This window comes from Sycon ciliatum, chromosome 1, assembly GCF_964019385.1.
Source record: "Sycon ciliatum chromosome 1, ocSycCili1.1, whole genome shotgun sequence".
Classification (NCBI taxonomy): Eukaryota; Metazoa; Porifera; class Calcarea; order Leucosolenida; family Sycettidae; genus Sycon; species Sycon ciliatum.
The window spans coordinates 15,682,452-15,696,672 of record NC_088643.1 but is presented as its reverse complement, the minus strand read 5'-3'; the positions used below and the strand labels follow the sequence as shown (position 1 = coordinate 15,696,672).

General features: G+C 50.5%; 1 protein-coding gene across 2 annotated transcripts in view; it reads right to left on the bottom strand.

Moving 5' to 3' along the window:
- The window catches only part of LOC135815037 (putative uncharacterized protein DDB_G0271606), a 44,560-nt gene extending 33,232 nt beyond the window's left edge, over positions 1-11,328 (bottom strand). For both annotated transcript variants that reach the window (XM_065328266.1, XM_065328274.1), the window contains exons 1-4: positions 11,048-11,328; positions 9,999-10,079; positions 7,859-8,800; positions 249-339 (exon numbers count right to left, since the gene is read on the bottom strand). In XM_065328266.1, coding sequence (XP_065184338.1) covers positions 249-339; positions 7,859-8,800; positions 9,999-10,079; positions 11,048-11,083 — 1,150 coding nt within the window. In that variant the 5' untranslated portion in view covers positions 11,084-11,328. The remainder of the gene's footprint in view (positions 1-248; positions 340-7,858; positions 8,801-9,998; positions 10,080-11,047) is intronic.
- Positions 11,329-14,221: the final 2,893 nt, after the last annotated feature.

The window sequence follows — 14,221 nt, the reverse complement described above, 5'->3', positions numbered from 1 at the left end:
GCGGAAAGAGATGCATGTTATTCCCATGAACTGCTTTTGCGGAGTCCAGGCGAACTGGCTTGAAAAGAACTAGAATTGCTCAAGAAGCACCACCAGTACATGTACTTGGTAATGTAATTTCACAATTTCCAGACAGTCACCTTGTGCACACCAGCATGCCAGCAGCATTCCTTTGTCCGGATTCACTGTGTCAAAATCATGTCCCACCACAACCCTGGACAACAGCAGCATACATCAAACTGCCTTACTTCCTGTGCTGCCCGGATCAGACAGCGCTGTGTTGCCGTAGTGGAGAGTGCCAGTGGCATCCATTCCAGGTAACATGTAGTTACCAAATATCTGTACAGAACCCCAGGAGTAAAAAACAGCCAAAAAAAAAGAAAAAAGAAAAAAAGATGGTGAATAACCAGAGAATCTCACCTGTGAGATGCATGTTGTGTCTATGTGTGTGTGTGTGTGTGTGTGTGTGTGTGTGTGTGTGTGTGTGTGTGTGTGTGTGTGCGCGTGTGCATGTGTGTATGTGTGTGCGTGTGTGTTTGTGCGTGCGCGCGCGCGCGTGTGTGTGTTTGGGAGTCTATCTGTATCTGTTTACTCACACTGCTCTGATGTCCCGGCATTGCCTTCACTGAAGATTGATTGATTGATTGATTGATTGATTGATTTTATTTTACTTCGCAAGTTCAAACGGGTTCCTGGCCCAGTTATATGAAAGCGAAGGATAGAATTTGCCAAAATCCTAATGAGCAACAGCATAGGCAATATTATCATAGAAGTGGAGTACTATGCGAGCTAGAATACTGAGAAGAAAAGGAACATGTCAAAACCTGACGAAACACAACCTATTCCAGGCATACATAAGGAAGGCAGGCTAGCTTAAAATCTTGCAATCTGGATACGGTGCGCACCTCTCTAGGCAAACTGTTCCACAGCAATGCTCCTGCGGTGGCGAATCTCGTTTGGCCACACCGACTGCGAGCTGGCTGGCTGAGCAGACCATTGGCATGCTGATGGCGTGTACTTATGCCGCTGCATGCTGCTGGTTTGAGAAGCTGGGCTAGAGCAAGGCTAGTGGAGTCATTTAGACACCGCCAGATGAAGATCAGGAGCTTTTGTTTAAAAAGTTCAGTGACGCGGTAAATCGAGTTGGCCGCCAGGAGGGGCTGCATCGCGGAACATGGCGGGCTGCCATCAATGCATCAGATCGCCCGGTTTTTCATGGCTTGCAGACGCTGAAGTTGGGTCACGTGGAGGGCTGCAGAGAAGCAGCAGGCACCATATATCATATCCGGCATGACAATAGCCTTTACATATATCTTGCGCGAGCTGCAGGAGCGGCATCGACGGGCACGCCACAAGGCGCCAATCTTCCTCGTAGCTTTGGTCACTATGGCGCTGACGTGTACATCCCAACTCCGGCGGTTGTCAAGAAAGACACCAAGATACCGCGCAGACTTCACTATCGGTAGAGAGGTATAGCAGCACACGATAGAGACCTCAGGCCCGGCATGTTGCGTTGAGATGTCATTACCTGGCTTTTGGAGGAATTTAAAATGAGGCCGCGTGACTTAAGCCATATGGCGAGATCAGTGACAGCTGAAGAGACGGATTTGGAGACTTCCCCAGCGGAAGCTTTTGAATCATACAGGGCAATGTCGTCTGCGAATTGCACGCTGGGTATTGGCGATGAGACCGATTTCACATCACGGGTGTAGACGTTAAAGAGAACAGGCCCCAAGACAGAGCCTTGGGGCACACCACAGGTGCAGTCAAGAGCACGACTTGTGGCCGAAGCGACTGTAACTAATTACTTGCTGCCTGCGATCTGTCAGGTAATTCGCGAACCACTTCAGGGCGACACCAGAGATACCAACGTCAAAAAGGTCTTGGATGAGGATACCATGCCGGATTTTGTCAAAAGCCTTGGACATGTCGAGGAGGCACAGCCCCGTTACCAGACCACTGTCCTTCGCCGTCTGCAAGCTGTCCGTGAGAACACAGAGGGCATCCTCAGTGGAGCACTTTTTTCCTGAAAGCAAACTGAGAATCAGGTAGGGCATTACTCAAGTCTAGATGGCGAACTAGCTAACGCTGCACCACTCTCTCCAACAGCTTTGAGACAACTGGAAGGAGAGAAACAGGGCGACAATTGGTGGGGACTGATGGGTCCCCGGTCTTGTTTTTATTTTTTTTTATTTTTTTTTTACTGAATACCACAGTACCATCAGATGCTGCACAGCGGGGGCGGTGGCATATTGGATGGAAGTGGGGGCGGGGCAAAAGTAAATCCTCCGACCAAAGGTCTCGGAATCATTGTTACTCCTGTGCGCCGATACATAGGAGAAAAGAAACATGTGCATCCAAGAGGGGAGCACTGGCTTTGCAAACGATAATGGGGAGAATTTGAGATTGGGATAGGACAAAACAATAGTAAAAGCAGTGCACCGTAGGAAGATGGAGTGAACTGATAATCGGGTTTTAAGGCTGAGCGAAGGGGATCAAAGAGGGGTATAAGGGAGCTGGAGTGCGGTCAGTATAATTAGGCTGGTGTGTTGGCAGAGATCATAGCCTGTCTGTGGCCCACTCCCACTTGCTGCGCCGCAAGTGGTCGTTGACGTTTTTCTTGAACGTGTGCATGCCTCTGCGAGAAGGGGGAGACTGCAGAAGGGTAGGTGGGAGCTGATTCCACGTTTCGATGAGGGAGTGGGGAAATGAGCGGAGCGTGTTGTTTCGTGCCTGAGGGGGAAGGATACTGGTGAGTTGCGATGGATGATGTGTTGCAGATCTGGTTGTCGCTCGAGTAGGCATGCGGTGTTGCGGTGCGGCTGCTGATGGTGGCAGAATGGCTTTCACCATTTCCGGACCCTCCACAAAGTGCAGCTTGTACAGAAAGCAGAGCCCTGCTACGGTACGGCGAATGTCGAGGCTCGGGAGGTATGCTCCATCTCCAATTATGTGCAGGGCACGGCGCTGGATGGCAGTGAGGCGGGCCAAGGTGGTGGGGGCTGCGCTCATCCACACCAGCATGCCATACTCTAGCACAGGGCGGACAAAGCCACGGTACACGATTGCCCGGTGCTTTGGGTCTAGCACAGCCGATGCCTTACGGAGGAAGCCGAGCCGCTGGGCTCCGCGTACTGCAAGCTGTCGGATATGGCTGCGGAATGCCAGCTGCCTGTCGAAGGTGACGCCAAGAAGCTTGAGCTCCTCTACTTCTGGCACGACTGCTCCTTGGAAGCGTATTGCGTTCGGGGGGGTTGGCGAGCGGTGGTGGCTGATGGTCAATGCCTGCGACTTTGTGGGCTCGAACTTGATCCTCCACCTGCTTCCCCATGCTGCCAGTGAGTCTACTGCCTGCTGGAGGATTGCTGTCTCTTCTGGCAGTCTGAGTCGGGTGGTGATGCACTTGTAGAGAGTTGTGTCGTCGGCGTATACAGCCAGCTTCGCCCCATCAGGCAGGTGGTCTTCTGCGTCGTTGACGTACAGAAGGAAGAGGGTGGGGCCGAGGATGCTGCCCTGTGGCACGCCAGATTGGATTCGGTGGGTCGGTGAAGACTGGCCACCTATGACGACCCGGATGTGGCGGTCTGTCAGGTAACTCCGGAGCCAGGCAAGGAGGAGGCCACTTATGCCGCACCGCTCAGCCTTGTGGAGGACGCCGTTGTGCGAGACCTTGTCGAAGGCCCCGGCAATATCTACTGCGAGTACCCTGACGAGGCCTCCACTGGCAGCTGCAAGGCTCCACTCATGCTGAAGAGCAATCAGCAGATCAGAGGTTCCCAGTCCAGTGCGAAAGCCAAACTGCCTGTGAGAAAGGATGTCATTCTTCTTCAGGAAGTTGGACAGGCTGCGGTTCACGATGGACTTGTAAAGCGGTACAACGGTCGCCAGCTTGAACGCCAAAGGAACTGTGCCAGTGCGGAGGAAAGTGCAAAACAGTACTGCTAAAGAGTATGCCAATAAATCGGAACACTGCCGCAATAGCGAACCCAGTACGCCTTCCCTTCCCGTAGCTTTGCGAGCATCTACCTGCTCAAGGAGACGTTGAACGTCCGATGGAGTTACAAGGGAGAACTCGGCTAGCGAGACAGGCCCTTTGGGGCCACATGGAACGCCGAGATGGTCAGGTCGGTTTGTGTCTGTAACAATAGAGTGGAACGTGTTGCTGATCTCATTGACGTCGCAGCACAGATCTTGACGGCACCGTGAGCGCCCTGTCACGGCATTGAGAATTTCCCAGGACTTTCTTGGGTTACCAGCATTCTCTTTGCACTGGGTGGCGTAGCCACACCTAGGGAGTAGTAATTATTATGATATTTTACTACTCCCTGCTTCCAACTAATGATGGACAAAGTCCTGGACGCTGCTTTCTTCAGAATTATCACACTCTCCATCGAACTTTTAAAGTGGGATTTCTCGAGCCATGTTTCCTCTTCGTCATGTTTGATAGTGCAGTAAGGCATCCTTGATCAAACCTACACTAAGTCATTCCCCACAAAAACTCAAACTGCACTTCAACATTACTTTAACTCTTCTGCTGCTGTACCCACACTTGCAGCACTTGAAAGAAACTGTGCCTTTCCACAACCTCCATCAAGACCAATTAACAGCCAGAACTACATTATACAAAACAAAGCGAGAGTAAACTGCTATGTCTGACGTGTGCTTTCCGTCCATAGGCCGCGTTGCCACTTCCTTGCTTCTACCAATGGCGTGTTTTGTACGATTCCTTGCTTCTAACAAGACATGTGGAGCGCGATGCAAATCATGCGCTGAGCCTGCTGAGGCCTGATGTGACACTGCACAACAGCAGGCACGTCGAAGCGGAGTTCCCTTGACTAGAAATTTCATTGCAAAATGGCCAATCATGAGACAAAAATTAATAGTCCACTGTATGTGGTTTGGTTTCAGATGCATTGTACTTGCAGGTCTGAACCAGGGAGTAGTACCTACTAGTACCTACTACTCCCTGGTCTGAACAGGGATGGCTACAGTGTGCGATGTGCAGAGTGGCACGCATGTGATCAGCGGTCTGCGTATACTATGCTATGGTTTCTCTCTCGAACCAGCTGTGAAACGATATAGAAATTTTTGAGAGGGGTGTTTTGGCACCCAAAGCACCTCCCCCCCCCCCCTGCCTACGCCCCTGCATGCGCGTGCACGTGCATCTGTGTGTGTGTGTGTGTGTGTGTGTGTGTGTGTGTGTGTGTGTGTGTGAGAAAACGCAGAAAGAATGCAGAAAAAAGAAAATAGGGATTCACTGGCCAGAAAAAGCCACTTCAATCAGCTGTGTGGTGTAGACCAGGCTAAAATTTGTGACGGTCCATCAGCCTGGAAAGCTGTTGAATGGTGTAATCCCAGCACAAGTTGTTACATGTATGTCCAACATAGCTGTTCGCTATGATCGCTTCTGCGATGGGCATGTCTGAGGTCTGAGGTGTGTATGTGTGTGTGTGTGTGTGCCTCACTATGGCTTAACACCAGCTAGCTAAGTGCAAGGCTCCTGGCTCATCTGGAATTGCACCTGAACTGCTTAAAGCTGGTGGTACACCATTGCTTGAGGCTCTGCTTGATGTTATTCACACTGCATGGACCAATGGCACGGTCCCCCAGGATTGGCGGGATGCCCAACTCGTCCAGATTCCCAAAAAGGGTGACTTGACCAACTGCAACAACTGGCGCGGCATTGTCCTCCTAGATGTCGCTGGCAAGGTTTGTGGCTGTCTCATTCAGGACCGTCTCCAACTTGTCGCGGAACAAGAAGTTCCAGAATCTCAGTGTGGCTTTCGTCCTGGTCGCGGCTGTGCTGATGCAATCTTTTCCATTCGCCAGCTCATCAAGAAATTGTATGAGCACCGTCAGAAGCTGTTCTGTGTCTTCGTAGACCTGGAGAAAGCATATGATTCCGTACCACGCCAAGCACTCTGCCTAGCGCTGGGGAGACTAGGCATTCCTGAAGGGCTCCTCAATCTAATCCAATCGTTCCACGAGAGCATGCAGGCAGCTGGGCGCGTCGGTGCCAGCATTACCGAGTCGTTTGCGGTCAACAATGGCCTCCGTCAAGGCTGTGTGATGGCCCCAGTACTTTTTAATCTGTACTTCGGTGTTGTGCTTGAGCGGTGGGCACATGCAGGACAGCGACCATCCACCTGGCATCCCCATCCAATTTAGCATCAATGGCAACCTTTTCTCTAAGCCCGGTCGCCAGTCTAATGCCGCAATCATCAATGACATTGAGTACGCGGATGACGCGGTCTTGCTCGCTGAAGACCGCCCTGGTGCTGAGAAGTGCCTTGAAACATTCTGCACGGTTGCCCCTTCCTTTAGCCTCTGCGTCAACGCTGCGAAAACGAAATTTCTCGTGGCAGGCAGCCAAGTCAACATGCCTGATAGAGCCGATATGAACGTCAACGGTGATACTGTGGAGCACGTTCCATCCTTCATTTATCTGGGGTCCGTCGTGACACCGGATGCCCGGTCCTCTAAGCTATACGTGGCCTGTGTCTTGTCCATTTTTGCTGTACGGCAGTGAAGCTATACGTGGCCTGTGTCTTGTCCATTTTGCTGTACGGCAGTGAGTGTTGGACGCCCTTGAAAGCTGATAGTAGACGTTTGGATGCCTTCCATCATCGCTGCATACGCACAATATTAGCCATCCCTCCCCGCAACCGTGGAAAACGTCTTGCTGCAGCCGATAGGGAATCACTGCCGCTGATATGCATGCATTGCGCAAAGCGTTCCCGACGACAGCAAGACTTGACGAGGCACCAGAAGTCCTGCCAATGACGGTGCCCTCCAAACTCTGGCCCCCTCCGGGGTGACATTGCCCAATGGGCAGTCATGCTATAGTAGTAGTAGTAGTAGTAGTGTGTGTGGGTGTGTGTGTGTATGTGTGTGTGTGTGTGTGCGTGTGCCAAGAAACGTTGGAGGAACATCGCCGCTGCTGAACTGAGTGCTCGGTGCGTGACAGGTGACTGGTGCGACTTGGCGCAGGACAGACGAGACTGGCGCCTTGTGTGCAATCGTACCCGGCCGGCTGTGCCAAAGCCTAGAGTGTTCATTTGTGGCTGTGGCAGGGACTTCCTTCGGCCCAACGATCTAACTCGCCACGGAAAATACTGCAACTCCTGATGCTATCATTGCACACAGCAATGTGCATCCAAAGGTGTGTGTGCGCGCGTGTGTGTGTGTGCTCGCGCTAGCTAATTTGGTTGGTGGATACACTTATGCCGGGTGGTGTTGGGTCTGTTGCCAACGCGTTCAGCTGTTTGAAGGTGTAATGTTGTACCTGCCACCTTTGTTGGGTCCAGGGTTCATATACTTTCTATATGAAGTATACATACCTGTTAGATAGGTACTCCTTCTGGCTAGATTAACTCTTGTGTAATCAATGGCGCTAGTCAAGCTTATATCAGATCCACTCTGATTTAGCCACCCACACTAGTAGCAAGTGTTACCTTCACTGGGGGCAGGGGTAACTGCAGTTGGATCCCAAAACGGATAATGTGATGCCGTCACTCCTTTTTCTGGACCTTGTCCTCACCCTCTTACTGAGGTGTGGTGAGCCCATAAGTGGGATCATTTTCAAGTCCACCCAGAGTTTTGGGGATTTCAGGGGGTGTCGGCCGTTGGGTGGTTCAATAAACAGTTAAGTCATCTTTCCAAGATTCCTTTTGAGTCTCTCTCCCCTCTCCTGGGAGACCCACGTGGCCAGTTTTGGCAGTGAGCAACAAGTACAAGTACAAGTGTGTGTGTGTGTGTGTGTATGTGTGTGTGTGTGTGTGTGTGTGTGTGTGTGTGTGTGTGTGTGTGTGTGTGTGTGTGTGTGTGTGTGTGTGTGTGTGTCTGTCTGTTTACTCACACTGCTCTGGTGTCCCGACATTGCCTTCACCGAAGATCCAGAGTATGATGTGTGACCTTGCTGCACCGGTGTGTGGCCAAAGCGATGGTACGGCGATCTCGTATCAGTGTATACTGCTGCGCCACTGGATCCACTAGGGTAGGATGCCCTTGACGTCTTACCATATTGTGACCGGTGTAGATTGCTGCCAATCGCTGCCGGCGGTAAGGCAGGTTGCTGAAGCTGCTGAGGTTGTTGCGCCTGCTGCTGTTGTTGCGCCTGCTGCTGTAGTTGCGCCTGCTGCTGTAGTTGCGCCTGCTGCTGTAGTTGCGCCTGCTGCTGAGGTTGTTGCGCCTGCTGCTGAGGTTGTTGCGCCTGCTGTTGTTGTTGCACCTGCTGCTGTTGTTGCGCCTCCTTCTGTTGTTGCGCCTCCTTCTGTAGTCGCGCCTCCTTCTGTAGTCGCGCCTTCTGCTGTTGTAGCACATGCCGCTGTTGTCGCGCCTGCTGCTGTTGTTGCGCCAGCTGCTGTTGTTGCGCCTTCTGCTGTTGTTGCACCTGCTGCTGTTGTTGCCACTGCTGCCGTAGTTGCGCCTGCTGCTGTTGTCGCGCCTGCTGCTGTTGTCGTGCCTGCTGCTGTTGTTGCGCCTGCTGCTTTTGTTGCGCCTTCTGCTGTTGTTGCGCCTTCTGCTGTTGTTGCGCCTTCTGCTGTTGTTGCGCCTTCTGCTGTTGTTGCGCCTTCTGCTGTTGTTGCGCCTTCTGCTGTTGTTGCGCCTGCTGCTGTTGTTGCGCCTTCTGCTGTTGTTGCGCCTTCTGCTGTAGTTGCGACTGCTGCTGTTGCGACTGCTCCTGTTGCGACTGCTGCTGTTGCGCCTGCTGCTGTTGCGCCTGCTGCTGTTGCGCCTGCTGCTGTTGCGCCTGCTGCTGTTGCGCCTGCTGCTGTTGTTGCGGCTGCTGCTGCTGTTGCTGCATCATTGCCATCGAGAATGCAGTGGATCCATGTGTTTGTTTCGAGGAGAGCACATCATCAGGAACATCACGAAGAAATTACAAAATACATTGCCAGCCCTCGTCAATGACACGACAAAAGAGCACAGTGATTCAGAAACCCCGAAAAGGGAAAATATTTCCACTTGCACAAGAGTTCTGCTACTGTAGCCCAGTATTCCAAACACGCAAACATGCCTAGCTAAAGTCTTCATTGGCAAACATTTACAAATTCTGCTCAATCCAACCAGCACATCCATCCAAGTTCTTTAACGCTAACTGAGACGGAATCAATGCAAGATCTGTTCATATGCACATAGCACCTATTAGGTAGGGCACTGTCCTGTCGAGACAGGGATGCTGGGTTCGAATCCCGCTTGTGGATCCTTCTTTTGCAACAGTTTGAACAATCCAATGCTGGGTCAAGGTTGTTTGTTGAACTGACAAGGACTTGTCTAGACTGAAGCTTAGGGATTTTCCCTGAACGTGTAAGACCCTTGAACCTCTTTTTGACCTTATTCACTCAAACCCAAGGAATACGAAAGTCATCCACATTAATATTCAGTGTCTGCTCTAGGATTGTAGGACAGCCGGGTACACGTGTACCTGGCGCAACCATTTCAACCGGGTCGGAGCCGGGTACACATGTACCTGGCGCTGTCTCACCAGCCGAGTCACATGCTTTAATTTAATTAACTGGTTGGTTGGTTTATTTTAATTCGGACAATAAACGGGATCTAGGCCCAATGATATAAGGGCGAATGGATAAGCCGCATTTAGAAAAGAGAGGACAGGAATTAGAAAATTACGAAAGAAGAAGAAGTATCTGACACATACAAGCCATGAAGTCAGTCCTTTCAAAGTTCGAAACTGTTAAGTACCACCCGGGTCACCGGTGACCCGGTACTATATTTTAAACCGGGTCCAAGCGCCGCCCAACCGGGTGGATTACCCGGCTCACCCGGCGCTGGAGCAGACACTGAGTCTAGACGGGTAATTGTCAGTTCAACAAACAGCTTTAACCAAGCATTGGATCGTTCAAACTGTTGTAAAAGAAGGATCCACCAGTGGGATTCATACCCATCGCTCCTACGTTTCCGGGACAGTACCCTACCGATTAGGGTACCGGAGATCACACAAACCCCGGCCCGTGGGTCCTGCTAGCTACAAAACTCACCGATGATGGCCAGAGGTCCATGCTTGTTCCGGAAGGCCATTGCTGCTGTTGCTGCTGACCACCAGACCGCGCCGGTAGTCTCTACAAGGAACGGAGAGATCACCAATAACAGGATTCAACACAATAAATGAAGCGAGTTGCACATTCACCATGCACATCTTTTGCGAGAACAGGATTAGGATATTTTCAGAACAAATTCACCATGCACATAGAGACCTGGAGCACATATTAAAATGGTGCCAACTAGCGGGTATGCAGGCCACACTTACCGTATCTTTATTATCAGACATATCACAAAAATCACATAGGTCCTTGCAATGAAGGACAACACAACATCACAACTAGGAATTTCATGCCCAGCTAGAAATCACAAGGTGACTAAAATGATACAGGAAATGGCTGCAGTATCCCCTTTTATACGGTAACATAGTCCAGGATGGCGCTAGGGCTAGGCCGCAAGTTACTAAGCGTGAACAGGTAGGTGAGAACTTACGGGGAGGGGGGTCGGTGCTAGCTTGTGAAATGCATTTGCTGACCCACTGGGCATGGTGTTGGCCAAAGGTGATACAATTTGTGTAAAATGGATGGTAATGTAGGAGGCGCCGGCTACACAGCCAGGGAGTGCGAGAACAGGCTCACTATTGCCACTTGATGACACTGAAGTTTGGTAGCAGCGGCAACTTGTTCACGTGGAAACATTTGGTAACAAGCTCTATCCTACCACCTGTGGTGATATTTAGTCTGTTGCGCTCGCGCCCTACTCCCTCCCCTCCCCTCTCCCCTGACTGTGGTACCTGCGCCCTCTTTCTCACTCTCCATTTTGCACCAATTTTAGCACTTCTGAGCAGTGAAAGAATAGATAGAGATCTGATTTACAGTAGCACGTGCTGCAGAGAGTTAAAAATGTTTATTCATTATTCGTTCATCACTTCGACTAGCCTGCATCCAGTAGCAACTGACTTACTTCTGTGGCTTTCAGGTTCACCCATCGCTATGTCTTCCACGTTCTCTGGTCTGCTCAAAGTGTAAGGCCACACCTATGTACTTACAGCAATTTGACGTAATTCCCGTGAATTTATCACCATAGCATCCTCTGCTAGTCAACATTCGTTCCATTCCTTTTTCCTCAGAAAGATATACTGCTAGCCGTACAAATCTCACGAAGCATAGACACCTGTTTGTGATGCGACTTTGGAATGAAGGTACGACGATAACAACAACTTGAGGGAGAGGCAACGGAAATGCGAAAAGATGAGGGGAAGAGGAGAGCCAGACTCTCAATCTTTTTTGGTTTCTGCGACAGCCCAATGCAGAGCAACGACTGCGCGCTCGCTCTTACATGTACGTGCTTGCTCCATGACGTCGTAGTGTTACTCTTATTTTTTTGGTTTGACTAAAGCTAGCCTGGTTCACACTAAGCCGATTTTCCGGCCGACGCTCCCACATCGACTCCGACAAAAAATCGACCGACTGTGTCGGATGAGTCGGACTAGCTGTTCACACAGAACGGTGGGCACTACACTAAAGTAACATAGTTGTAGGCTTGTCTGTTACACATGTACACGCGGTACACAGCCGCACTGGACCGTAGTAGACGCTAGACAACGGAAATGAAAATAATTATTAGTTTTACACGAGCTACAAGGCCAAAGGCGTGAAAACTTGAAAAGGCTAAAATCTACTGACTCTGTACTAGTGGACATGGAAATCCGGTCGCACGTCTACAGGGTAACAGGGCGCTGGCCATGCAGACGTATACTCATTACCGTATAGTAGCATGAATGCGCTGCTAGCTGCTGGTCGCATAGATAGGCCAGGATCATGCAACGACTAGGCCGATTTTCCGGCCGACATGGACTCGTACGAAAAATCCTCAAGATCGGGGCGAAAGTTGCGTAGTGTGAACGGTGTTGTCGTACAGGGTTCCGACAAATCTGCGACGATTTTCTTGTCACACTAGTTTTCGGCCAAGTATCGACTGGTCGATATTTAGCCGAAAAGCCGGCCGAATTTTAGTGCTTGCGCGTGATGGAGCATGCACCGGACCAGGGAGTCGTAAAAGCCCGGGAGAGGACACGGCACACATTCCCAGAAAACATCTTTGCCTCGCGCTGCCGGGGAACGCTGCCAGGGAACGGTGTTGCGAGGCAAGGAAATTATTATTTTCGAAAATTGTGATGTCTTCTTGAAATACTAATTGGGACATTCTCCGATTTCTCTTAGAGCACGGAGACGATTGCTCCGTCGAGTCTTCTGATCTCTATTTTCATCCTCATCTTCCAGCTGCCTCACTCATTCTCTCTCAGTTTATCGAAGTTAATTTATTCTGAGGCGATGGAAATGCAAGACAAATCCCTAATTGTACTTCACTTTTATTTGAGTTGGGGTGAACGAAATGAGATTTGTGGAAAATGACGCCACTTCCCGTGTTAGCCGCTGGTCGTATCATACAGCCCATATTCCATTGCAGGTGATGGGCGAAAGTTCTTGTGGAGATCCGCTGAGCTTCCTCGGCGTACTCGTGGATTTATGAATTTGTGTCAGAAATTGCAGTCGAGTGGACTTCTGTGCGTGTGTTGTGAGTAAATCGCGACGGCTCCCTTCCTTCAGCATCGTCAAAACGCAACATAGAGCATTATTACGCACTCGTTCCATGATTCATGATAATGCCTGGATTCTTTTAAAAACAGTCAATGTGTGTTCCCTATCTATCTACATTGTACATGGTTGCAGGTCGTTATTTATAAATCTTGATAATTTCAACACTTTTCTACTCGTATACTGAGTACGCGGTGACTTGAGCCGTTTAGGAAACGGAAGTCTTGGCGAGTGTACAAAAGGTAAACCTATCATTTGTACTTCATAACGGAATTGTGCACAAAAATGCACACACACGTTCGCGCGCACACACACAAGCACACACACAAACACTGTACAAACACACACAAAAGTACAAGCACATGTGCACATACACACGCCTCCCCCCCCCCCCCCCCCACACACACACACACTCAACTCCCCACCCCTGTACTGAGTCTGACAGACATACAATCATGTTTATCCTTCCTTCGCCACCAGTTTCGGATAATGGTGTCAACAACGAGTTGTAAAATATTGGTATTTTAGGACTCCCTGCCCTGAAGACAAGCACAGCGCCGTGGATCGAGCAGATCCGGCCGCGCCGGCCTAGCGTGCTTCACTTTCTGGCCGAGGCAAACATCGTCCGCGTGCGCGCATCCCGTGTCCTCTCCCGGGCTTTTAGGACTCCCTGCACCGGACCAATCACTGTAGGCTTTTCACCATGACAGCGGAGAGCGTTGGTGCAGACCGTGAACCATGTGATTGTGAACTGGCTGACTGGATCGCTACTACAGTACTAGTAGTACTAGTACTACAGAGTACAGTACTAGTAGTACCTAGTACAACAGTACAAGTTCAACTACAAGCTTGATAAATTCACGATGGAGGACGGGAGCACTTCTGGAGCTCCTGCTCCTGCCTCATTTATGTTTAGGGTCCACAAGGACTGGCCTTTGGACCATGTATTTTTTATCAAGGAGCTGTCTAGACTGGGTGTTCAGCCCTCCGAACTCAGCCAACTGGACCTAAACGGGAAGCCTGGCTGGTGCAATGTCACCTTCGTCACGCAAGGAGTGCGCGACCGCCTGTTGACGTCAGAGGAAGAATTCGTATTTGCCAGTAAGAATGTCGAAGTTGTAATGGGAGGCATGTCAGTTACGACTCTCCATGTATTCGGATGCCCCCTGTCATTGCAAGATGGTGCTCTTGTGCATGAAATTTCACTCTATGGTCGGGTCCATGGTCCTCCAAAGAGGAAGATTGTTAGCCATGAGGGCTTTGCAGTTGACACCGGGACCAGGTATGTCAAAGTTTCCCTGAGGAAGGCTGTGCCTTCTGGCTTGCGAGTAGGTTCCCGTACCGTAAGAGTATGGCACAAAGGTCAAATTCAAACTTGTTGGCGCTGCAGTGTCTCTGGCCATCTGGCAAAAGACTGCCCAGGTACAGCAGCTGTAGGTGCGAGAAATGGCGTACACAACTCGCAGACCAACATGTCCTACGCAGACTCCTTGCAAGGGCAATTGAGTACTAGTACGGGTCACCAAGAGGCGCCAAGCCAAGAACAGATAAATGAAAGCCCTCACACAGAAACTGCAGCAGTTGATGTTGGCGCCAGTGCGGGAGAGTCCACAGTACCTGACAAG